Source organism: Mycetomoellerius zeteki, unplaced genomic scaffold, assembly GCF_001594055.1.
Source record: "Mycetomoellerius zeteki isolate Tzet28-1 unplaced genomic scaffold, Tzet1.0 scaffold191, whole genome shotgun sequence".
Classification (NCBI taxonomy): domain Eukaryota; kingdom Metazoa; phylum Arthropoda; class Insecta; order Hymenoptera; family Formicidae; genus Mycetomoellerius; species Mycetomoellerius zeteki.
In genome coordinates, this window is record NW_017256866.1 from 476,040 (window position 1) to 497,882 (window position 21,843).

General features: G+C 31.1%; 1 protein-coding gene across 1 annotated transcript in view; it reads left to right on the forward strand.

Moving 5' to 3' along the window:
- The window catches only part of LOC108722037 (Kainate-type ionotropic glutamate receptor subunit 1D), a 195,489-nt gene that overhangs the window by 116,104 nt on the left and 57,542 nt on the right, over window positions 1-21,843 (forward strand). Inside the window, exons 2-3 of the mRNA XM_018446938.1 lie at window positions 4,042-4,259; window positions 9,104-9,259. Of these exons, the coding sequence (XP_018302440.1) occupies window positions 4,184-4,259; window positions 9,104-9,259 (232 nt within the window). The 5' untranslated portion in view covers window positions 4,042-4,183. The remainder of the gene's footprint in view (window positions 1-4,041; window positions 4,260-9,103; window positions 9,260-21,843) is intronic.

Below are 21,843 nucleotides of genomic sequence, written 5' to 3' on the forward strand. Positions count from 1 at the left end.
TGTTTGCTGGGATATTATGTATTTTGCATATTCTTCGTTATATTTTGTAAGCCATGATTTGAAATTTTCATCCTTCAGCCAATTATCATTAAAAGAGCAAAAACGTTTTAATTTTTTCTTTAGAGTTAGCTGATTCATTTTTAATAAGTTTAAACAAATTGTTTAATAATTGTTCCTGTAACAAATTATTTAATAATTACTTACATAAAAGAACATATGACTTTTATGAACCAGAAAGCAAAAGTGCCGTAATCACATTAGAGATTGAGATTGATCGGGATTTGACCAATTAAAGCAAAATTTATACTAAACTTGATTAATTAGTTTCTTTTTCTTCTGATTGGTTAAATTCCATTCCAATCCAATCTCAATCTTAATCGCTAGTGTGATTATGATTTAAGTCATTTTCTTCAGAGCTAGCACCTTTGCTTTCTCTCTCTACAATATCCGAATATGTACATATTTACCTCATTTAAAAATTTTGAGAAATTTCAAACAATGCTAATAAATCTGTTAAAGATTCGAGTTGATATCCTAATCTAACCTTTACACATATGTATGTATATCAAAAGCAAGCTGATACCTAGGTGCACTTGAGTGCACTTTTTGAACGTAGTCCTAGCGGAGCGCCACGAAAATTGAGCGGTCTGTTACGTAACTTCTTATGGCGCTCTAAATTTGATTTTAGATCTGTTCTTTTTGGTTCACCTTTCTTCCTCTTTTTTCCTCTTGGAGAGAAAAGGAAGAAAGATGAACAGGTGCAAAAGTTCAGCCAAAAAGAACAGGCCTCTTATTATTTGGATGCACTTATAAACCGGACATATGACTCCTGAAAACCTGACAGTCCGGGTCAAATCCGGACGGTTGGCAACTCTAGTCGCGACACGAGACGATTTGAGCCAACTTTTGTATATATGGTAGTAGTTTTAACAAAATCGATAACAGACAGAGAAATATTAGTATCTCTGTCTAACCTTAATGCCGATTAGAGGGTCCTCTAGATACTATCAGTCAATTTTGATTGTATAAAATTGGTTATCTCAATATTTTCCAGCTAAGATTTTTTATTTTTTAAGAATGTATTGTACAGATTATGTAGTAATTACATATAAAATACATGAATGAATTTGATTGGATACTTGATTATATTGTAGATATACAAATTTTTAAATAATTTTAACAATCAATTTATTACAAAAAAAATTAATTAAGATTATTATTTTTCACATTTTCTTGAAAAATTTTAGATAATTAATTCTAGAAATTTTATTAAATTGTAAATTAAAATTTTGTTATAATAAAATATTTCTAAAAAAATAAATTTTTCTAAATAAAACCACATTTTTTAAATAATCAGAAAATAAAACAAGCCGATATTGTAATATTTTATCATTTTTACATACATATGTGTATATGCGTATAAAAATAATAATAGATATATTTAAAGGAATTATGTAAAATAAACACACAATTGTGAAAAATAATTGTTGATAATATAATGTAATTACATTTAATATGACCTAATATTCAATGTGACCTATTTGCTGTTTGAACAGTTAAATACGTAATGGTTAAATCTTCGTACACTCGCGTAAATATTGAAAATGTAGGGTAGAGTGGACATGAAAGAGACATGTTTTGAAAGAGCCATTTCGTATTGCAACTAATTAAATATAACCAAAAATTTAAAAATATTTTCATTTGATAACAGTACTAAAACTACGTCATCCATAAACATTTTACAGTCATCGTCAAAACGGCGTGGCCGTAATGAGAGATGGAAAATTATCATTATAAAAAGTAAATTTCTTGAGTTCAATTTCCAAGTCTTTTTCATTTATTTGCGATTAGCTTTTAGAAAAAGTATTTTTTTTATCGAATATTATATACATTAACGTAACTAAGAACGTAGTTACAAATTTTTTTGCTTATTGTGGTGTTTATCAGATATTTTGTAATTAGATTTTTTTTACACATAGTGTTATATGAAAGAGCTGGTATTGAAAAAGTCAGTTCCTTTATTGCCTTTGCGTGATTTCTTCATTGCATACACAGGAACGTTTTTTTCAATATAATTGTATACTTTTTTTAAATTTTCTTTGGGGGAAGTTTTTATTTTTTTGCAATACATGTTTTTAATTAGAAATATTGTATTTTCTATTTTTCACACATTTATTAATTTTCTAAAAAGAATATTTGTTAAAAAATGACATTTTTATTTGATTTGTGTTAAAGTTTATATAATTTAGTATCCAGTTATTTCAAAACAAGTGATGGCTTCTTCATAACCACGTTGTTTTGAAAGAGCTGAATTTCCAATTTATATAAAAATGATGATTAAATCTCTGTTAATGATTAAATTATTTTTCTGTTAATGGATCTTATAGACAAATGTGTATATTTAAATTATAAAATAATTTTGTTTGTTCAACACCAGATTAAATATTTTTTCCATATTTTGAAAAAACTGGCTCTTTCATATCCCCTATCCCCTATTATATTTTCAATAAATACTTAGAAATGTTTCCTATTTTGAATTTGATCCTCAGTTTTTAATATCGAACTCAGTAAAAATTGCACCGCTTATATTGATTGTATTTTAGGTATAGTTACTTATTTAAACAAATACACATGTGCTGACAGAGAAAAGATTAAAGTTGCCACACAGAATAATGTTATTTTTCGTTCATGTATATAAAAAAGTGACGAGAACCGTAGTACTCTGAAAGTGATCTACGTGCCTTCGCGAGAATAAGTGCTATATGGATGTTACAATCACGGCTGTCATATTTTTAGTTTCACTTAAGATCGATAGGTTTTCCGCAAAAGATTTTATTATCCTATCAGAACTGGATAACCAGTATCGAAATTGCCAAAACTGAAATTTCCTGGTTGTGTGTCCTCTAAAGAAAAAAAGGCTCTCCTAGCGGAAATATTTTTCTAAAAACCGGAAGAAAGTTGACACGCGTACATAAAAAAATCATTAAAATTTTAAGCTGTTAGCTGGAGTTTCCGTGTGCGGGAGATTTGGTCAAAAAGCCAAAGTTTCCAGCCAAAAACCGGAGATGTGGTAAGCGTGGTTATAATAATAATGATTATTTCTAGGTCAGAGTTAAATCCTGCGCTTTGAAGCTAAAGCCCGCAAGATTAACCCATTTCCACGTTATAACGCGCGTTAAGCGCATATGTTTATAAAAACGTACCCATTTGATTAGGATAGTCCATGTACAGACATGTATTTGACGCGCACTACAACACGTGATAATGCACGCATTTATAAATCCAGGATTATTAATAATTATCCACAATTGTATTCACAATAACATGCACAAGAAAAATCTTACATACTATAATACACACTTTATTTTACATAAAAATTCTTTGCGAGAGTTGACGGTAATACTGCTGCTGTTTATTCTATTGTCTATTGCTGCAATGAAATCGAACTCTCAGTACTGTGCTGTGCAACTATATTATTCTAGAGGCAGTAATAAATCTTCAACTAAGGCAACCATGTATGAGAATATTCTAATCAAACGTTACTTATCGTGTAAGAATTACGATTGTGAGAACTGTTTATACGGGCATATCTCAAGCTATATATTTAATATAATATCAATATAACATGAATTCATATACATTTCTTTTTCATAAAGAATGTTATTGTAACAATCAAAGCCAATATATTCCCAGTTCATACCAGTATAATCAATGTTTAATCAATGTATCGCTAATGAATTGTACTACTAAGATAATATCTAATTTGATTAATGTTTCGTGATCTTATTCCTACAATTTCGCATGCAATATTCCGGCGTCGATGATCGCCTATCATTGCTCGATTCTGCCTGCCCTTTCATTGTTTTCCTATCCTCGTAGGTAACGATGTTTCTCAATCATCGCTGATTTCGTGTCGGCAATCGGTGACGTCGGGCGCGTCCGAAATACAATTCTCTTGTAAACGAGAACAGATATTCAGACCGAATACGAAGACTTGTGGCGTGCATTTTAATGAACTTGCTGTCCAATCTTGTTTTCCAGTGGCGTAAGTTCCTTCGGGAGGACAAAGAGAAAACGAAGGACAGGAGGAGACAGAGAGGAAGAGAGAGGGGTTACAGGCAGCGGCGGTGGAGGCAACAACGGAGGGCGCAGGGAGAGACGGCGGGGTGAACCGGAACCGGAAATGGCTGCGAGGTGGCTGCTATTGCTGGCGCTCCTCGCCGCCCACGCCGCGGCTCTTCCTGATTTCATTAGGATAGGTGAGTATCTTTCTCCTGGTGTGAAAGCCACGACCCTTTCGACCGCATTCAATGGCGTCAGTAAAATTATTATCAATGTCTCGATCGATAATATCCACGAGTAAGGAAACGATAGTACGGACTTGGATTTTCGAGATAATACTCGTAGAAGCTTTACGAATATTATAATCAGATAAAATCTTATTTCTCAGTTAATTTGAAGAGGAATTTAATGGAATCGTAGGCTTAGTTATTGAGATAAATAATCATAATGATTAAAGCAAGTTTTTTTTTAATGTAAAAGCATTTTTGAAGTGATGTACTCACATAAAATCTTGTTTGATTTATAAAAAAATTATAATAGTTAAATTAACATTATTATTTGTTCCTTGTCATTTTTTATATCTCTTTTATGTTTTAATTTTTATAATCATAACGAATTATTAATTATATTTTTAAAGCTATATTAAGAACTATTTTCGGACAGATTACATCACCTTATGTTTTCAATCTATAATTCTTGGTTTATATTCATATTGATACATATCAAGCCAAATATCGTTAAACTATAACGGCTTCGTGAAAATGTTTTGCTGGCCAGACAAATAATTGAAATTAATAGCGGCGATAAAAGGGTGTGCTACTAACAGTGCTCTATTTAATTGGCATTGATGGTAGTGCAAGAGAAACACAGGCAACGTGACGCGGATAACATGCATTTTACCGTGTGCGACGACAATTACCGAAGTTCTGGCTGTTGCGCGTCAGAGAGAAAATCACTTCGATAGCAACCACGCGTGTACTGCTGCACATGTAGCGGATATATAAACAAGAGGTATTTCACAGTTAAATGTCGCTAACCATCTGCCTGCGGATATATTGAAAGTAGCTGCCTCTGTGAATAGCAGATACTGATATAGCACATTCCGCTTACAAGTCACGAAAATTTGCAAAATTTTGCAGTTGAAAATAACACATAAAAAAGGTATATTATACATTTTTTCAAAGATTCTTCACAGGCAACGACTGAACGATAATTTTACATATTTTGAATTGAAAAAAATGTTCAGAATTTTTGTATTATATGTTGTCTCGCAAAAATTTATATTAAAAAATTTTTACAATTTCTATTTATATTTTATAAAAATCAAAAGGATAAAATTAGTCTTTTATATAAATATTTAAAAAAATATAAATTAATAATAAGATAATATAATTTTAATATAATGTAATAATAAATATAATGTTAAAACAAATTTCATATAATGTAATAATAAATAATTATTATAATAAAGAAATGAGATATAAATTTACAAATATTGACATTATTATGTTGGTTTATGATGCAAAATATTTTTATATATTCTCTTTTATAGAAACAGTTTTAAAAATATATTTTGTAATTTTGTCGCAAAAACTTTTACTTGCTTTTACGTGAAAACCACAAACGTATTTTATTTTGTCGCAAAAACTTTTGCTTGCTTTTACTTGAAAACCACAAACGTATTTTAATGCAGAAAATTATGAAATCGTAAAATTTTCACCGATACTTTCTAATAGAAAATAATAGAACAATAGAATTTATTACACTTCAGTATTTACATAGCCAAGAAGGGGACTTGGTTTATAATAAATTCTTGCCTCACATCCTTCCATACTTCATACGCGCTTATTTAATTATTTTACTATTTCACTATTTACTTTTACTTTCTACTTCTATCTTTATCTTTAGCATTGCCGCTTTCCAATTATGACATATTTATCATCTTACGTCTAATTAATAGAAAATAAAATCTCATTTATTTAATGGAGATTCTTTGTTACTGTACATGCTATCGATATCTAACAAAACAAAATAAAACAAAATTAATAACGTTATTGTTATCAGAATTTGATAGTATCACAACGTTATACCGACCATGATATTTCTATTTTAAAAATCGCTGATTTACATATATCTGAAAAATAATTATAATTTATAACAGAAGGACTTCGCTTGCATATCAGCTTTTTGCAGTTTTGCAGTTTTATCTCTTGAAAATATGATAAAACAACAGCTCGTATATTTTACGCACATGCAAAACTGTCACGTCACTGTTTAATATTATGATTGTCATTTCTCGACGACGCGCGGATATACGCGTGGATGTACGTGATACCGAATGCCCGACTATACTCTGTGAACTTTTATCGAAATGTAAATTCACGATGCACTCAATTTCCGAACGCTTTCTTTTCCAAGGTAGTGAGAGAGAAGCAAAAGCAGATCGATATACACGTCCGAGCTCAGGGAGATGATATGTGTTGTACTTGCTACGAGTTTTGATGTATTCGTTCGTACTATGTCCGTACGCTTGTTCCGTGGCATATCACCAATGCCGTGTATGGCCAATAGCTTTCTGTATCGGAAAACCGAAAAAGGAAAGATATTTACGAAATAGTACAAAGAGAGAGACTAAGACTAGAGAAAGAAAAAACTAGAAATTCTTTTAGCTTACATTACGCCGATTGAATTTTAAGCGTTTCGCATTTCTTATTTTTCTAATTTTTTTGATATCTTCTTTTCGGTGCCAATTCAATCCGTTCAACTTTCTTCTACTACTGCATTTTTATCTGCTTTTTCAATCGCTATTGTTAGTCGAACAATTACATAGTCTCTCTTTTTAAGGAATTTATGTTTGCAAATTGAATAGCTGACATGAGGAAAAGTATAAATTTGAAAAGAGAGTAAAATTCCGTTTTTGTTCTGATAAAAATATGTAACAGTACGATATACAAACCTTTTCAGTTTGTTATACGGTTTAAACGTACGATAAATGCCTATATAACGGATTATACATAAAATAGTTATACGGAAAAATGTAATTAAGTTTGTAATGTATGCGCTCACAAAGCTGTCTTTTGCGCGCATGATATAATCAGGATTACAAACAATCTTTTGTTTTAGAACAGCGGCTCATTATGTGCTTTGAATTCAACGTTATTATAAACGGGAGCTGTCAAATTGACGCGAAAATTAAAAGCGGTGTGCCATAGTCATGTATACTGTTTCGTGATTTATTTGAGTCAACCGGCCGTGGCGATGTTCATTTATTCGCACGCGTAATTAAATGGCGTGACTTGATATACGGAACACTAAGAATGAGCTTTAATACCATATGTATTGTGGGAACAATTTAACATTTAACATTTATTGCGTCGTAATGATTGTAACGGAAGCGAACAGTTGTTGGCATTCTCAATCACTCTGTGCGAAATAATTTATTAACAATCAATGAATATTTAAATTTATTTAATTTGATTGGGCAGCTGACCCCAAAAAAGGTAACGTCTAATTTATGTAAATGTATATTTTCCAACGTTTGCGATGATTTTACGACCGATTGCCACACCTGAAATATTTATCGATATTCGCAACACAAATTCAGTTGATTGCTCAATAAGTTATTAACTACAAAATTATTATTTATCTCTCTCTCACTCCAGTCTTTCTCGTATTATTTCGTGAATTGTTTTCTTTTTCAATTTTTCGACATAAAAAGTTATTGGCCATGCATACATGGCATTGATGAAATGTCACGGAGCATAAGCGTATGGACGTAGTACGAACAAATGCATTAAAATCTGCGATAGCAAATATAGCGTTATTGCGCTCTTTTAATTACATTTGCTAGTTTCTGCCTTCTCTCCTTGACGAAAGTGTTACAAATGTACTAGTTCAATTCCTATATATGAATCTGATAAAAAAATCGCAATGAATTTATCCTCCCATTGCGAGGACGATATGTTCATCTTTCTTCATTTTGCGTTAAATTTTCAAACTATTCATCTTTTCATTCTCATTTGCATTATTAGACTCATTATTGTCACAATGAGCATAGCGAATCGAGCAACGTATAACCTTACGAGGTATGCCAAAGAGAATCGATAGCGGGTCGCTAACGAGAGACGTAAATCTATTCCGCAAATTCTATAAATCGTAGAGTCAAGCCGGTGCAGCTGCTCGTACAGTTACTTTATGACGTACACGAGATTAAAATCAATTTATGGCGCCAATTTCTCCTAACCGAATGAATTGGAAGGCGCAGAATTTCAGCGGACCATACGAAGAAACTGTCGCGAGTACTTATGTGACGCGAAATGATAGAAATGGCAACGAATGGAACGTGTACTCGTGTATCTCTTTTCTCGATCGAATAAAAATAAATCTGTGTTTACATATGGAAATTTTCGTTTGGGATACCATTATTTTAAATACAAAGATATTTTACGAACTTTAATCCAATTTTGTTTCGTAGCAGTCAAATTATGATTTAGCGCTATTATTTATTATTTCTTTTCTGATATTTTACTTTTTAAAGTAAATCCTTTATTTTACGATTTATTTGTACGATACCAGATAAAATTTTTCAAGATGTTGTTTTTCGATAAGAATCAATAAATTGATATATTTTTAAAATTTGTTAGAACTTATAAAAATACTTTAATATACCTTTTTCAAAATATTAATATAGTTTTTAAAGTGCATTTATTAAATACATATATTCAAACTTATACCAAAATATTCTTGTCAAAGACATTAAAATTATTTCGGAAACACTGAACATGTAAAATGTAACATGTAAACACATGCGCATAAAATACATTGTACAGTGAAGTTACACGGAACACGGTTCTAGTCGGGATCATCTCACGTAGGTGTAAGTAGACCATAAATCTTTATCCTGCTCTAGTGAACAGAAAACCGGGTAGATAGACGGTTGGATAAAGATATTCTGTGATGGTGCTCGTAGACGGAAAATAAGTAGTGCACGCGTGGATCTCGTCAAAGTAGCACCCTTTAATATGGATGCGTGATTTCCCAGGCGGGCTGTTTCATCCGTCGGACGACAAGCAGGAAGTGGCCTTTCGCTACGCCGCGGAGAAGATCAACGCCAACCGGGACATCCTGCCCAAGTCTCGTCTCAGCGCTCAGGTCGAGGTGATACAGCCGCAAGATAGTTTCCACGCCTCAAAACGAGGTGAGTTTCATAATTGAATCGGAAATACTTGTCGGATTATACGAGATTCTGTCACGCTTTGGGTGTTTCAAAAATTTTCTCGTGAAAATCGACTATAGTGTCTACTTTTAATTTTTCATTTCTTTATTGTACTGCGCACCTAAGTAAAATATTTTTTAAATATATTTGAAATTAAAAAAAGATATTTACATATGCACGTATATTTAGAATAGAAAATATGAATTTTATGACATACTTTTTAGATTTTAAAATTTTGATTTAAATATTATGCAATTAAAGAATCCAAAAAAATTCTATCAACGTGCTTTTATTACAAAATTTTCTCTCATTTTAATTAAAAAAAATGAGAAAAGTTGCATTTAAAGATTTCTTCTTTTATTAATAATGTATAGTTTAAAACTAAAAGAAGTTATCAAAAAAATTAGATAGAATTACTTCAGTTAGCGATATCGATAAAAGTTAATCGATATCGACGAGTTAAGAGCAACTTATACTGTGCGAGCAAGGACTACTATTTTGTCGAGAAACTTCGCGTTAATGTATAGGTGTGGTATACCGAATCGCACAAACTGCCTCGAGAGTTTGTGTGACTTGCTTGATGCGCGAAATAAATTCTATTTATACGATTAAGGATTCGAGAGATTGTCGCGTAAAGCTTCACTCTCGCCAATACTAGAACAGAGCTCTACCATCTGATTCCTGGTGTGACGATCCCGTTCTCCAATACTAGCACAGCTTCCTAACATCCTTATCTCAGGCGAAGCCTCTCTAACGCTAAATCTTGTTACTTGCAGTTTCGGCATGTCTAGTGCACCGCGTTCGTGAATCGAAGTTAGTTTTAACGTGTTAAAAATTTTACTTCACTCGAATATGTACTTCGCAACGTAATAGCGATAGCTCGTGCAAATCGACCACTTTTTAAATATTACATTTAAAAACGGTACTTTTCTTTTATAAATTTTTTACTTGAATTTTTACGTAGTTATATACATGTGAATTAGTATTTAAGTCGATAATCTATATTATCTATAACGATTAAAAAGAATTACTTTTTTATTCATAAAACCAATATATTAAATTTCTTTTTATATTAAAGATATGTATAGTAATAGTATATACGTAAAATGTTCTATTACTATATTGTACCGTTATAATAGTAAAAAATAACGTAAGTAATATGTTTTGCAAATATTTTGAAATTTACACATGTATTGAGATATTGATGTGCAATATTATGATACAGTGCATATTGTATAATACTATAGTATTTTCTTCTTAAATGACAAAATATCAAGATATAATATAAACAGTAATGAGATAAATTAAAGAAAATACCTCAGTATATCTCTCTAAATATTTGAATTTTTTCTTAAATATTACATAATTTATTTTTTTATTACTTTATATTTTTATTAATTTATATCATGTTTCTTCACATAACTGTCTGTCTCTCATATCTTATTTGAAAGGCGGTGATGTATGTATATGAAGAATTGTCTCTTGATTCAGAAAGTAGGTCACGAATTTAATATTGGGAAAGTCATGGGGGAAAGTTCAATATGAAAATAACTCTACATGATATATACATATAATACAAGCCTGCGGTTAGTCGCTTAACTATACATATATGCAACCGGAAATTAATAACGTCCAGCACAAAATAATAACTCGGCGGATATTTGCGCATGGAATTAACCAGGGCCAACGTAATTACCATGTCGAGTTACTAAATGATTAAAGCGAACGGTGCATTCTAAATATGCACACTAGAGTCGCATGCAGGCGCATCGGTCAAGCCGCGAATGTGTGCGAGCGTGTGAACCGCCGCAAAGCGCGCGCATAGGGGCTAGATAGCCGAATTTGGCTGTGCTCCAGCACGGTATTACACCGTGAAAGCAATTTTATTGATAAACTTCTGTTTGCCAGAAGTTAACAAATCTCCTTGGGACACGCCGATCGCTACGGCCGAGCTGGCCGAGCACAATCGCGTCGTGCATTCGGCGACGTTCGAATTCGCTGTCGTGGGTGATTCAAAAAATTTATCTCTCTCTGTAAATCAGCGGCGAAACGGCACAGTGCAGAGTAACGAGCATTCTGTCGGACGTGTAACTCAAACTTCGTTAACAATAGAGTATACTACGTTATAATAGCGAACATGAGATTCCAGCTTTGTTAACAATGGCGTATAATGGGAATATAATGCGATTTATGCAAGATTCAAGCTTTATGGATAATAATGTACAGTAGGATTAGGAATATGACCTCGAATTCTAGATATTAATGTTATATCTAGATATTAATGTGATATCTAAACGTTATCACAAGTCGAATAAGAAATTTCAATATTTTCAATAATTCAAGATGTAAATAAAACAAACAATCACTCAATTCACGTATAATTAGAATATTTCGTTTCGAATATTAAATACGAATAAAATCTTGCCATTTTTGCTTCAAATAAATAAAATTTACATTATATTTGAATGTTTTAAATTGAAAATCTTGCCAATTTTATTAAAATATATGAGTATTTAAAAATAAGGAATTACACACTTACCAATGAGAAGAAAGATGAAAAAATGAAAATGATAAATTATAAATATTATATAAGTATTGATAATAAATTTATTTCTAACATTATACATGTATATCTTATGTATATACAGATCGACGTTATTCATTTATTTGGTTAGCGAAGTAATTATGTCACAGTCTCGTTCGAGACAAAGAAAAAGGAGAAAAGAAGTAGTACTGATAAACGGTTGTCTGCGACGTCGGACGCAATAGCGGGATAAATTAAATGCTGGAAATTCACGTCAGGTCTCGTGTTCTTCTCGTCGTTTAGGTTTCGTTCGCCCCGGGGCGATGAACCTCTTCGTTCGACAAACAGAAAGAGCGGATGGCCGTTTGGATGGTCTCGCTTCGCGTCTTTTTATGATACGACGGAAAAACATCGGTGAATGCGGTTTCCCTTTGTTCGTTTCCTACCTTTGCCATTGCATAGTTGTTGGTAATACAATTTTACGATTTTGCCTAGCTGTGTCTCGGAATTTTCGGTAATACAGTCTGTCGTTCTCCATCGTGAAATCCGAGTTAGAACGGGAGTTAACGAGGATGCGCGCATTCGATTATGCGCGTCGTTCCACCGAGCCACGTAGAAAAAAAAGCATACAGAACGACAGCGGTAAACAGTAGCACGGTAGTTCCACCAGAGACAGTTGTTGAGTTCGTTCCATATGCATTGCGCAATAATCTTTGCGAATAGAGATTTTCTCCAGTTCTTTCCATATATTTTTGTTAAAGTAGAGGAGATACTTTGCTAAGTAAACCAAATGGAAATAATATTCTTTTAACAATGAAAATGTCTACAGTTTTTACAAAACTTTAAAAGCACAATAGGTACAGCAAAATTTTAATCTTTGTTTATGTAAAGAATATTCACTTATGTTCTAAAAATACTTATTAATTTAGATTTATATGAAATTATTAAATAATATTTAGAACCTTAAAGGAATTAAAAGAATTTAGTAAAATTTTAACTTAAATTAACAATATAAGTATAATTGAAATTATATGTAAAATAGTTTTATTAAATTAGTATCGGTAAACAAATTTATTCATAATTGTAAGATAATACATACTATACATATGTTAACTTGGGAATTATAAAGATAATTTTTCCAGGAATAAAAATACGATAAATAAATTAATATTTTTTTAGCAAAATTTAAGATTTCGTGTTCACACGTAATATAATTTATATTATATTACGTACGGCATATACTTCGTATATATTATTAATCGATTATCGTGTAACTTGCGTGAAGGAAAGGAATCTTGCGAACGTCCTTCGGTACTAACGCGAAAATGAGAATATACCGAAATACCCTTGCGAAAGTATAAGAGACGCCTCGTGATATTTTACGCTTACGGCAATGGCGTGGCGGGCGGCGTATGTCCGAGGTTTCCGTAACTATCCACCCGAGGGTGAAGTAACCGAGCAAGCGGTGGCGTTGTCCCGCTCGTTTCGCTTTCGCTAAGCCAATTTCCCAAAAATCACCGGGATGAAACGAAAAGTTCCGCGTCGGAGCCGTGGGAGTAACCGCAAGCTGCGGTGATGCCGAGATAGAACAGTCCGCTCTAATTTTGCCGTAACTTTAAAGATTTCTTCTTTCACATTGTTGCGCCAACTTTCGAGAAAGTATTGGTACACGAGAAGCGTTTGTGAGACTATCTCGAAAAATGCCACGTGATTTCAGAAGTTCGGAACGAGAGGAATTAAGAGATACTCGTGCAACGCGCGTTTTTAAATCTTCATCAGTAGTTCTTAAAGTGGCGTGCGTGCATTTTGTTCGTGCTTCAGTCGCGTTTAACATAAACAAAGAAAATAAAAGAAGTCCTTATAAGCAAGACGACATTTTTATGGAAAAATTCTGTGGGTACATAAGCAATAAGTCGGTTGGATAAAATATAAAGGTTGAGCTCAAAAAAATATTGTTCCAGAAATAAATTTTAATAATAAAAATGACATCTCTATTACCGAGAGGCAAAAGAGGATTGTAATATTCTATGCTATGTTTTCACAAATATAAGAACTTTTTCATACATAAATAGATAATGTAATCTTTTGATAGTCTCTCTATTATGATATGACGATATTGTAGTTGCTAGAAGAACTAAAAAAACTTGATATAAAAAATTATTAGAATACACTTAATATACCAGTTAAATAAAGTCTTATTTAACTAGTATATTAATCAGTGCTAGTTCCTTTTTATCTTCTTTGCATAAGATCTATATATTAAAATTTATGTGTAATTAAGTGTACAAAGGAAGCGTAATTTTAAAAGCGTATAAAATTATTAAATGTTATCTCGAGACCTAGATTCAAATTAAATAGTCTGCTATATCGTTCACGACAGTGAAAACGCATCGACCCAATTTTTTCTCGGACATTAATGGGCAGAACGTTGATCAAACGTAATTTCTTCGTTAGCAGTGGTGTCTTTTAGCCTGAAATGGGAGAAATGTCTTTCCTGCATTCTCGGTTACCAGATTCTCAATTCATTATGAATGATATTAAACTAATTTATCTCCATTATTGTATCAAGACTTTTCATTTATGTTTTGACATATTTAAATTTTGTGTGAATACCTTATGTTTAACTTATGTTAATTAGTTATACTTACAATTATATAAACTTAATCTGTGGAGTCAAATTTTGTCACAAATATTTATAAATAGAGTGTGGTCTTCGAGCTACAAGAGAAATAAGAAAAAGAAAACTGTTAAATAAAAAAGATATTAATTAAAATGCTAGCTCGATCAAAATATGTAAAAAAACCGAAAGACTAAAAATTATTCTGATAATTTTAAAGAAATATAAGTTTATTTAAATTAATAGAAAATGTTAAATATTAAAAAAAAATATTTTAAGATTTGGGTGCTTTGACGTATTGAAATAACAAAAGCGATGTTCTACCTACTATCAAAATCTCTTGATTTATTTAACGCTAATTTCCCGATAATTCTGAATATCGGCTAATAGTTATCGGTAGATTACACCAGCCTTCATAAACAGGTCGTCGATTTACGGATGACGATTAAACACGACCAATCCCGTGAGTAATTATACGCAATAACCAGGTGGCACGCGCTCATTAGTAGTCGTACAAACAATGTAGGTGCAAACCGCGTTCTCACTAAATGTGGTTCGAACGTAACGATGTGTTGTCTTTCCGTGATGTGATTTCCGATCACGTTTCTGTATATCAACAGATGCTACATGATGACGAACAGAAGTGAGATCATCAGCGGCTAGGGTTAGAAGAACGTAGGAATAAAGAAAGTAACGGAATTGCGAATTATGCAGCAACAGTGAATCATGAATAATGTAGTCGTTTCTCTCGTTGACAGGACACCTTTTATTTTTCTGGACCTAGGATAGCTGTTTCGCACACATTTGGTAAAAAGTAAGAAATAATACGGTCACAATAAGGATGCGCAGGACGACATTGTAAGAATCAAGTCACTACATAGAAATATGTGTATTACACATATTTCTTTTTCTGAAAACAGGATGTCATTTTTTATACATTAAAAGTACGCGTTTTAAAATGTTCATCAGATTACAAAACTATATATTTGTATTTAAAATTATTTTCTGTTTTAGTGTTAAATCGATGATAATATCCTAGAATACTATCAATATTGAGTGATACAGTATTGCTATTAATTTAAATTATATAAGAAAATAATTTGTGTTTTGATTAAGAGAATATGTATTTAATTTTTAGATAAATTACAACATTAATAAGTATGCGCAGAAAATAAACAGACCACTTAATGAACATGCGCAACCATAAATTATCATTAAATTATCATTTAACTTACCATAAAAAATTTTTGGAATTTAAAAAATAAGATTTGAACAAGGATTTTCTTTTTCGGAATATATTTTACGCATGAAAATACACACATTTAAAAGGAAAATTGAAGGAGAATATGTTATAACTACATATTTATAAAAATAATAGAACTTTTGAACTGTAATTTACAATAGTATATCTTCCAAGTATCACAAATAAACTAAAATATACTTAGAAATATTTTAAAATATTTTGAGATTATTCAAGAAAACAAAATCCCTTGTGCACATCAATACTCAACCAAAGTTTCAAAAAGTTATATAAGCATATAAAATGGTTCAAAATAGCATTACACATCAGAATAAACAGCTTGTGATATTTTATTTTATATATATAAAATATGTTTTTCTATTTCTTGCAGAAGTAGATAATACGTACAAAAATCTATTTATAAGTTTTCAAAATTATTTAGAATTTCTTTTTTTATATATTCTTCTCTTGTAATCATATAATTTTTATAGAAAGAAATGTTTTAATATATAAGTTTAATATATAAAAATCTTTTCTTTAATGTATAAAAGTCAAGAACTTACAGCAAGAGATACTAATATTTTAAATCTTATAATTTTTAATCTTATAATTACAATTTGACGTGAATATATTTGTAAATTCTACGAATCTGTGACGATTTGCGCCAGATGTTAGGTTTGCAAGTATCCGCGGTGAACCTTCTACGTATGCATTAAATGTCACACTGTGCAAATGTCGCAGCCGATTTAATCAGAACACGTAGCGCGTCTTGTTAAGGCCAGCTCAGAATGTTAGCCCTCTCTTCTTCTCGGTCAGCTTGCGAAATGTTGGCGAGGAACTACTTGCTCGGACCACAGTAGGAGTGCGTTAGCTTTTCATGTAATTACGCGCATAAAGGCACTGCCCGCCTCGAAAGCGCGTTGCCCGAGCCGTAATTATGGTTTTGAGCTTTTCAATTATAACAACGTTGCTACTACCGTAATGCGCTCATAAATGTTCCCTCTCGCCTGTGTAATTCGTAAAATAATTAGCTTCACTTTTTGAAAATCGCATTATACCTGTCCTATTTGGATATTTTAGTCTGTTCTTTACAATTTTTTCTAGAGTGACAATAGTTATTAAATCAGTTTGAAATATCAATTTGAGATTATATGATTTTATTTCGGATAAGCAAAGAAATCGGGTAACAAAATACAGAATGGATTATTATTGTATTCTAGAATTAATTAATAAAAAAGTTTATAAAAGCGACTGAGTATCTTTAATAACACTATCCGACAAATTTAAATTTTTTTTCTAGATTATGAACGGGACAAAGTGAATTTTACAAATTTTTTTGTCACTGAAAATGAATCCATAAATTAAATTGCTCTATCACGTCAGGTGTTTGAGAACATTAAATTTAAAGTGACGAAAAAACATTTTTTGGTACTTTTGAATTAGAGTATGTGAAAAACGTGACGTAACAGAGCAATTTCATTTACGGATTCATTTTCAACGACAAAAAATCTATAAGAATTATTTTATCTCATTCGTGAGCTAAAATCTTTATTGGACAGTGTAATTGAGAAAATATTCTGAAAATAATTGAAAGTATCAGTGTACATACATGTATTTATTATTGCATTTTATATAATATTTTATACAAAATTTATTCTTATTTATATATTTTCCTTTTCACATATAATCTCTTCGCATATAATATTACCTTTTGCGAGGGAAACTGGACAATTGTTTCATAATATTTGAATTTTAAAAAAAGAAGGTAATCATGTCCAATACCTAAATCATGGTACGTCTAGTAAAATGCGTATATAACGGTATGCACAAAAAGCCAGGCGAACGTTATGAATACTTACGAGTCGCCACAATTTCCGCCGTTCTTTTCATCGCGCGTTTTTCTGTCTGCAGGGCTCTCGCGACGAGATGAATCGGATTGTGTTTTGTGCGGGCTTATGTACGTACAATTAAACGTACCTATTTCGCAAACGTGAAAAAATACGAATGCAAATAATAACGAAGATATTTTGTGAAAGAGATGGAGCGGTTTTGTAAAATACTATTTCAAATCCATCAACATTCATCAAACATATTTTTATGATAGTCAAAATTAAAGAAAGTATTGCTTTTTGCATCGAAATGTGGATAATTTAAAAAAATTAAATTTTAAGAAAAATATTTTATTAGTCCTATCTTTAAATTTTATTAATTCTATCTTTAAAATTCAACAATTAAAAATTGTAACATATAATAATTATGAAGCTTTTATTTTATATAGTTTGCAATACAAACGCATACATACCATATTTCCTAAAACGTTTAAGATTGAATGTCGGAAGATGGAAACACACACGAGAGAGAGAGAGAGAGAGAGAGAGAGAGAGAGAGAGAGAGAGATCAGGATTATGTTTCCATATTATAAAATTGTTTGATCAACGAGTTACTGTCTGTTCAGATGGGACGATTTAATAAAGGAACTTTTCCAATGACCCTTGTGACGTGGATTTTCTTTCATTCCTTATTTAACGTAGTCTCCTTGTCCTTTTCTTGTCTCTTACGCAAGTCTAGAATAGCTGACTATTCTCTTGGTAACTTCTACTATTTTTCTCTTCTACAAAGTACGCGCCGTTTTGTCGTCCTTAAAATTAAAATAAATTTACGAGCTGGCGAAGTTCGTTAAGAAGGAGATCCTCGTTATTTAGTAAATCTACTTGAAATTCTCGGATATGGCCCTCGCTGGTACAATATAACTAAGAAAAAGTCGGAAGTAGTTTATACTACGTTTGCGGTATAGAACGACTCGGTTAAACTTGCATTACGAATGTTTCTTCGTTAAGGAAATCGAATGTCGTAGAAAGGTTCTCATCAAAATTCATAGCATATAAAGTTATCTTCTTAATTTTATTTAATATTATTTCGATTATATTGCAAAAATTAATGTGTAGAATGTTTCATATATCTTGCATTTTTTTCATAATTTTTATAATAAGAATATTTAGTTATACATATATAAAAAGAATAAGCACATCAATTATTTTTGAACATTACATATACAATCACAAATGTATAAAATTAATATTTTCACGAATTAATATAATTTTTTTTATATTAATTCGTGAAAATATTCATTGTATACATTTTGAACAAAGAAAAAAGATTTAGAATTTTTTTCAAATAGAGGAAAGAGAGAGAGAGAAAGGAGAGGGAAAAGAGATAACAATATCGCGTTTATATTACAGTAAATATTTAAAAAACAATAAAAAACTGGCCATAATGAAGGCTAAATTTGCAACGTACTAGCGGCGGAGATTCTCTTACAAAGCCGCTTAAGAGAATCCGCCTAAGTCGGGACACCAAACTACAGTCTAAGATACTCATAGGGAAGCACTTAAGAGTTCCGAAATGATGTTATCATTCGCATTATATCGTATTATATCGGTACAACCTCTCATTTCCCCTAATTGTGTACGCGTTCCGACATGCTGCTTAATCGCTGGCAGACTTAGGACGCTGCTCTAAATTATGCAGAATTAATTATCACAAGTAAATGAAGCTATCAAGCGTTTGTACTCACGCGTTGATAGCACGTTCTCTGAATGCCTCGACCGTCTCAGGAGAAACAAATTATAATGAGTAACTACTACTATTTTGCAATATGAAATGCCATCAATATAGAATTGATATGTATTATTGGAACGTTTGTAATGTTCATGCACTGAAAAAAAAGATTGACTGCTGCAGCAAATTAGATGATAAAATATGGCATAGCATTTTTAATTGGTTGCAGCAGTCAATTTTTGGTTGTGTTAATCTATCGAAATCCTATACTGGCATTGCAGATAGGCTAACCAAAAATTGGCTGCTCCAGCCAATTAAAAATGCTATGCCATATATTTTACCATCTAATTTGCTGCAGCAACCAATCTTTTTTTCAGTGTGGAAATTATATTGTCTTAAACAAACTATAATAGATTTTATTAAAACAGAATGAGTTTTTATTTTTAAAAAATGATCTTCGAAAAGAAATGATAACACATGCGGTATAATAAAAATATCGTAATCATTTGCAATTTTTGAAATCATATTATTGCCTTAAATAAACTACAGATTTTGTTATATAAACGGATGAGTTTTTATTTTTAAAAAATAATCCTTACAATTTCGAAAAATGGTAACACATGCGGCAAAAATATTGCAACTATTAAACATCTCCCGCTAAATAAATTGTTTGAAACATTTTTTTTAAAGTAGAACTAGTGATATCAATTTGTCATTATTTAAGTGTCTCGCCATTCTATAATATCTAACATCTATAATTAATTACAACGAACTGTAATGTAAGTATCGGAGCAAACGGGGAAGGCATATATTCAAATTCAGTATCTCATTTTAGCTCGGTTAATTTTGAATTTTCACAAAGCACAACGAGAGGTTCAACGAAACCGCCACTTTTGGTTGATAGACGAAAGTTTTGCCAGTACGGCAAATCGATCGCACCGGCTGGCTCCAGCTATGGGCGGCGTCGCGCGTTTATAGAACTCGCTGCGGCGCGATCCAAACTTTTTCCTCAATTAAGGAAGCGAGTTTCGAAGCTATAATTTCGTACTCTGCGTTTTACTACTTTTAATAAAATTAGCGACGCGTCGTCGTGAAAATTCTCTCGCGATCATTTCTTCTCCTCTCTTTCTTGTTTTTTTTACTTCAGCCTTTTCATCATCTTCTCTTCTAATAAAATTGAGTATAATAAATAAAAATATTGTAGTCATGCTATTGTTCTCCGCCTCAGTTCATATATTGAAGACTCGAAGCGAAGGGAATCGTACAGAAATAAACCTCGAACTGCATAGAGTTACGATACCAAGTTAATTAATATCGTTATTTACTATATAATATTTAATATATCATACCGAGAGAATTCTATTTTTTCACAAAATAAATAAATGTGTAAGTATGATACAACTAATAAAAGTGTGCAATAGTATAAAATTTAAATATAAGTAAAATATCTATATGAGTCTTCACGGTTGTTAATGCGTAAATAATATTTATCGTTGTTTATATATATATTTGATTTCTGCATTGAAGAGGACTCAAATTTAGAGTCGAAACATTTATAGTTAATTTCGTTGGTAAGTAATTGTTTGCTAATTATATTGCAATACAAATATATTATTTATGCATAAATAACCAAGGAAACTCATTTATTTATATTTGATTTGTTCTTGGTGGCACAAAATTAATTTTGTTTTTACTTTACTTAGTATAAAAGTCTTATTTTGTAATAATATGTATATTATAAAATTTTAAATTTTACAAAATTTATAAAAAGTGTTGCAGTTCAAATAGTGATAATAATATATTGATCTAATTTAGTAATTTATAAATTTAAAATAAATCTTTCTTGAATTATTTTTAAATTACATCCTAAATTACATTTAATTTCTAAATAAATTACAATATAATACCTATATGAATATTATACATGAAAAAATTATTACTTAAGTGGACGAAAATTTGGAAACTGTCACGACTATTCTGTTACATTCAAGATTTACTATGCTTTTGTCATCTAGTCACTTATTGTTAGTATAACACGTTTGAATTCAATATCTCATATTGTTTTCAGCTAGTTGTTCAACGAAACTATATACGCATGTGTTTCTCTCATTTATCTGCGACAAGTGTCGCAACAGAAATATCAAGGAGTATTGATAAACAAATGTGCTCGAATATCGTTAGTCACACGAATCGATACATTTGATTCAATTTCAACTTGACTCGCGTCAAACGATTTAAACTCTTTTAAAATCGAAATAGTAATCGAGCACGGTATATATATTTTTTGCCAAATCTCACGAGCAAGTTACGTTTTATTACAGTTTTTAGATTATTGCAATTTCCAGATTATTTCAAAATAAATATATTGAACATCTTCCATCAATAAACGAAAACATAATAGTTTATATAAGCATTAGTGAAAAAATTTTTGTTATGATATATAAGTTTATAGAAAAGATAATCCCTTATTAATAATGTATTCAAGACACTTTTTTTAAAGAAATTTTTTATATCTGGATATTTTTTAAATACTTTATATTTATATCTATATTTTTACTTGGAAAATGAAGATAAATTAATAAATAATAATGCATAAAAGCGTAAGCTTTTTGTGTTGTTAAATTTAT